Here is a 6,109-nt window from a genome sequence, read left to right as displayed (position 1 = left end):
CGTGCTTGGATGGAAAACTAGAACTGGAATTGGAATGAGTAACCATTATATATTTAATAATACATATAATTAAATAATTGTATTAAACTCGTTTATTTGATTTGTCAAACGAAGCTGTTTTTATTCCATTTAACAACTTATTTCATTTTAATTATGCTCCAGGGCTATTAAGCTGAAAAAAAGAGTTAAGAGTTGTGATGGTAATGCACTCTATTTGCCATGTTAACGACTGTGGAGTTCTTAAAGGCCGTGAATAGGAAGAGCTCGCCTCGCTGTGAGTTCATGTTGAGAGTATCTCAGCGTAGTCGACACACTTTTATCATGCAGGACACGAACAAGTTTTTCACGGCGATGCTTAAAAAGTTTTCGAACGACTTGCGGAGCGGATTGAGCCAGCTAAGCTCATCGCGGCGGCCAGAGCGGGATGCAGGAGGCGGAAGGCAGGCGTTGTGGGTACTTTGGCGAGATTTGCATAAAATTAAGGCTTATTGTAACAGGATTCGGTGAATTGCGAGAAATATTAAACTTTATGCGCATATTGATGGGCCGGCGACGGAGACGTCGACGTCGACGGCGACGGTGACGGCGACAGCAACAACAACAGCGACAGCCTCTGATCAAAGTCAAACGAAAGCCCAATCCTTTGACAAGGGTATCCCGAAATCCGCAATGTGTTTGCATCAATTTTATTAGGCAAATATTAGCGCAAGCCGATTTAATTTATGGCGACCTGTCCAAACAATAAATCAGCTTAGACAAAGGCCCTTTGCAACAATGCCATTGCGCTTGATTATTCAATTGTGAAATTCAGACAGCGGCAATTTCGAGGAAGCGCGAAGATGCATTGCCCAGATCTCAGAGGGCGCTCAGTGCACCTCCTGCATCTGCAGCCCTTGACTTGATAATGACATTATAAATGCGCAACGTTAACAAGATTAAGCGGCCGATAACAATGGGGCTGCCATTCGGACTCGCCCAGAAGAGGGGGGAAGAAGAAAGGAGACGAGCAAGAGAAACTGCAAAGCTGAACGCAATCCACGTTTGCTTCTCTATTAAAAATGAATTATATACAAAGTATGAAAAAATTGTATTGAGGTTACGTATTAAGCCATAAATTTGCCAGGCAAACTGACTTTATGGCCCAAGCCAGCAGCCAGGGAAGGAGGCGGGCAGCCGGAGGGCAGCAGGAGGGCAGGCAACAGGTGCAGCGCGTGCCTCTGGCGCCGGGCGTCGGCTACAAATACTTCTGATTCCGGCTGTGCTTCTGGTTTCCGGGAGGCACTGACTGTCCAGAGGCTGGCCCTTGTCTGTTGTTTAATGCATGGCCCTTCACATGACTCGCCCCAAACAATAAATCACACAAAAATGTTGTGGCCTTCGTTTATCTTTTTTTGCATTAAAATTTACAACCTACTAAACAAGGCAACGCAACCAAAACTTGACGGGTGCACGCGCAAGTTTCCCTATATGAATAATTATGCATAATTTTAACATTTATCTTTCCATGGAGCAACTGAGGAACTTTAAGTCGGCCATGGACTGGCCCGGACGGCAGCCCAGCGACAGACAGGCTTCCTCGTGCAGACATGCCTAATTAAGCTGGCCTGGGCAAAACCAATTAGACAAATCAGCTGCTGAGCATCAGTTGCCGTTGTTAGACAATTATTGTAATCGCAGGCGAGGCGCTGGATCGGGAGGGCGGCTCGACTGCTCGCCAGTTTGGCAGCTCGTCAGTTCGGCGCCTGAGCAGCTGAATGGCTTGTGCCAAGGACCTTTGCTCTAATCAATTGTGCGCTGCTGAGTTATTAGCATTGAAGCCTTCCCTATAAATGTTGTTGGCTTCCCTTTACAATCACGAAGTGTCACTTAATGTCTCCCGATGGCCTTTGCAGCTCGAACAGAGCTGGGGGCGTGGCCGTCGATGCTGCCAGCTCACGCAGTCAAGCGTTAAAATCAAGAGCAAATAAAATAGCAACAACATCAGCTAAGACTGTGGCAGCACTTTGATGACAGCATACGAGTTAAAGTTGTCTGCCGTAGCACGATTCGCTTTTCAAGTATTTGATGGCCAAATTGTGAGTATGAAAAGCGATTAGAAAGGTCGAACACCTGACAGTCTGCTATCGCATCAAAGACATATATATGGGCAAGATTGTAGGGCTCCCAGACGAGTCCACCGAATGTGGACAACACAGCTTATGTATATATGTATATGTATGTATGTATATTGCACAAATATTGTCTTTGCACAGCTGGGAAAATCTATGACAAGTGGTAAAGACTTTCATTAATAACAAACGATATACACTCAAAACATACCGAGTTAATCTAACAGATATAGTCTTTAAATGGTTAGCATAAAAACAGTATGCATTTACCGAGTATCTTTATTTATAAATACATATTATATTTAGGTACTGTGGGATATGAATAGTTTTTCTGCTCTGTATCTGTGTTAGTTGAATTACAACTATTTTACCAACATTAGTGTTAGAGCCAATTGAGTGAGGTGGCATTCAATGATTGTACAATTAGCTTAATCATCGACTAAAACAGACTGCAGTATTGGCCAACTCGTTAGCCCAACTGACAACTGCTTTTGAGCACAGCCAATGCAGAGTTCTGTCGGCGCTGCTCGGCTATAAAACAGCCTGGTGCGGAATAATTCAGCCACTGTTCCATTTTGTTGGCGAATCAAGATGAATGTGCTAATTTCGCTCCCAGCCATTCTGTGCGGAATGTACTTTCTTCTGGTCGTTGCCCAAGACGAGCTGCCGACCGGACCGAAGAATCCCTACTGCGTGCAGCAGCTCTGTCCCAGGGGCAAGCGTCACATTGCCTGCGAGAAGCCGCCGAAGGTGAGTGCTGGGCCTCGGGAATAGCTCATAAGTTAACGGTATATTCTCGCGCATTGCAGGACATCAACAAGTCGTGCAGTATTGGGGAGAGCAAGGTAGTGAACCTCACTGACTACCTTGAGAATATTCTCAAGGCCCACAACGACTTTCGCCAGCGCCTGGCCAATGGGCGGAACATGACCCTGCCCAGAGCTGCGCGCATGGTTGTGATGCAGTGGAGCGAGGAGCTGGCCACGTTGGCTAGCTACAACGTGCGCATGTGCAAGGCAAAGCAGGACGATTGCCACAACACGGCCAACTTCAAGAACTCGGGCCAAAACATCATTGTGAGTAGGGGATAGGGAGTGTGAGTGGTGCAAGTCCGATTAATCAGATATTGTCACTCTCCCCAGCTGTTCAACATGACTCGCCTGGTGGACAATGACCTGATGGAGAAGATGTATCCCCAGCTAATCACCATCGGCGCCCGCACCTGGTGGTCGGAGCACACCAACAGCAGCCGCAAGATGACAGCTGCCGATGTCGAGCACAACCCCTGCTCCGCCATCAAGCCCTACCAGCATCAGTAAGTGTCGAGCACTCCAGCTCCCAAATTAGCCTCTTTAACCGTTCTCTCCCGCGACAGGCCCTTTAACCACTTTGCGGTGATGGCCGTCGAGAACAACACTCACGTCGGCTGCGCCGGACTGCGATATGTGGCCAAGGACATATCCTACTTCAAGCTGACCTGCAACTACGCCGAGAGCTACATGTGCGGCAGGCCGATCTATCATTTCCGCGCCACTGGCTGCACCACTGGGGCCAACGTCCAGTACAAAGCCCTCTGCTCCAAAAAGGAAATATTTGCCTAAATGGATTACAGCTTAAATAGCCGCCGAGCTAAGTAGCACTATATATAGCCCCATAGCAAACCGCAAATAAATTGAAATGAGCATCCGCTTGCTGTGTCGGATTGTGAAATTAACGCCATCCATATTTATGCAATTCGAATGGCTATTTCTATGGCCATAGCTCTATGGCTCGCCTCGCAATGCTGTGGCACGCGCCTTTCATTCGCAATAGATAAATTCCGCATAACAACAGCCGCTGCGCTGCGCTGTTCTGGTCTCTGCTCACTGCTCACTGCTCCCTGCTCCCTGCTCCCTGGTCTCTCGTCTCTGGCTTCTCTGCAGTACGAAATCATTACGCATGCAAAATTCAAATGGCGCAGCATCAAAATGGAATTTCTGCAAATTTCCTGCCTATTGCAGTTAACTTGGCACGCAGCGCAGTTGCCGGAGATACCCTAGAATGATGCCTGGCAGTGGATGCTGGCTGGCCTAGCTGTCTGTCTGTCGGGCAGGAAGCGAGAAATTGGCACTGCTGCGTGATGAAGCAATTACCTGGCTAAAAGTGTTCACCCAGTCAATGCTGTCTGCAGAGGGCGAGCAAATTTATGATTTCATAATTGTGTGAAATTCCCAACAATAGACAACGGAATGCGGGTCATAAAGCTATTTTCGAATAACCAAAAATATCAAACACATGCAGGCGAATCTTGGCTGCTGGCTAAACAAAGGAGCAATAAATATTTGTTTATAAAACGATTGTGCATTGATAATATCCAATTAATATTCTCATTTGGAGTTTAGAATAATAATTTACTGAGCTTTAAATTGCCTCTCTATGTGGGCTTTAAGAGCCAACACTTTACTGTGGCTGCGCGGCTTCAAGCTGAAACTTAATCGTTAGTGAAAATGCATTGCAGTGCGGGGAAAATGCTCCGAAGGAAGGTAATTATTTTGATGCCTGTTATGAGCAGCTAAAGTTGCACGAGAGTTTATCTATTGCAGCATCTGCTAGTAGAGTATCTCATTTAGCACCTGCGAATTGATTAATTAAGCCGCTGAGGGAAATCCGATTAGCTCCTGAATTGCAATTCAATTTCACTATTTGCTGCGACTTCATTTGATTGCACTCCATGAGAAATGCGCTTTGGCCAAGTGCGGGATTAGCTGAAAGCGAATTAAAAACAAAAAGCAAAAGCACTGCGAGATCTGACTTTTAAATCGAATTGCGCCGAGCCAGCGAAAAGCGCACTTGCATTGCATTTGACTTGCCTTGCCGCCTGCCGGAGGACGGGGCTTCTACAACTCCACTCCACTCTTCCTTACTCCACTTCGCACTGCCTCAGCCAGTGATTTGCTGTTGCTGTTAGCACCTGGAAAAAAACTAAAAGTCGCTGCTTCCGCAGCACATAAATTTGAAACGTTGCACGCTTTTAAGGTTTCTTCCGCCCCAATAGAAAATAAAATACACTCAACTATTCTTAAGTGTTCGATTTAAGAATACCCTGTGCAATGACTCTCTTCATTGGAGATCTAAACTTGGAGTATTTTTAAGGACTCTCTTAACGCTTAATAGAGTTGCTAAACGATCGAAAAGGGTTGCATTATATCGATTGATACTACCGATGACCTAATCGATTGATACTATTATTATATTATTCGATCAACAACTAACCTACTGCTCATTAAACGTAAATTTAAATAAGATAATAAAATATTCTCAACTAAGTAAAATAAACCTAATCCGAAAATGTTTTATATGATTTCATTTTGACTTAAGGATTATTAGATAGACAATTAGTTTTCATGCATGAGCGAGCTAATTAGATTGATTTGCCTTGACCTCTAAGACACTTCAACAATAATATGTATCACGGAAAATATATGTAAAATGACCTTTCAGTACTATAGCGGATCAGTTAGGATTCAACAGCTATTTCAGCATCTACCGAGAGTATCCATACTAACCATACCATATTACCATATTAATTAATTAATGATATCAATCAACATCGAACAGCATGTCATATAACATGATAAGCGAACTAGCCTCATCTATGCATCTATCGTTCAAATTAATCAACATCGATACTATCGATTGTGTCAGCGCCCTCAAGCCTTAAGAGTCTTAGTTTTAGACAATTAACCAGCCGTATTTGATTTGAAGTGATGCTAATAAAACTATTATTACGGATGAGAATTAAATCGGTGTTAATGAAGTTTCTTGTGGAATCAGACATAGGCAAACATCAGTTTGCAGCAGCATCTAGGCATAAGGCATAACATGGGAATTTCAAGTGGGTGCACAATGCTGGCATTCGTAAGCAAATCAATTTAGTAAATTATATGATGGCTATGGCCGGAAGGCTTGTGCAATTATTGTAGTTCGGTGTATTTTAGCCGAATGAGCACAGACTTGAGTTG

At 44.5% G+C, this 6,109-nt stretch overlaps 1 protein-coding gene across 1 annotated transcript; it reads left to right on the top strand.

Moving 5' to 3' along the window:
* Window positions 1-2,665: 2,665 nt before the first annotated feature.
* Window positions 2,666-3,822, top strand: LOC6583412 (antigen 5 like allergen Cul n 1). The gene is made up of 4 exons (XM_002009044.4): window positions 2,666-2,858; window positions 2,918-3,184; window positions 3,251-3,423; window positions 3,484-3,822. Exons 1-4 carry the CDS (start codon window positions 2,700-2,702, stop codon window positions 3,707-3,709), a joined length of 825 nt encoding a protein of 274 aa, XP_002009080.1. The 5' UTR covers window positions 2,666-2,699; the 3' UTR covers window positions 3,710-3,822.
* Window positions 3,823-6,109: the final 2,287 nt, after the last annotated feature.

This window comes from Drosophila mojavensis, unplaced genomic scaffold (assembly GCF_018153725.1).
Source record: "Drosophila mojavensis isolate 15081-1352.22 unplaced genomic scaffold, ASM1815372v1 contig_74, whole genome shotgun sequence".
Lineage (NCBI taxonomy): Eukaryota > Metazoa > Arthropoda > Insecta > Diptera > Drosophilidae > Drosophila > Drosophila mojavensis.
Note: the sequence above shows the minus strand (reverse complement) of the source record. Positions and strands in the feature narration are given on the sequence as shown.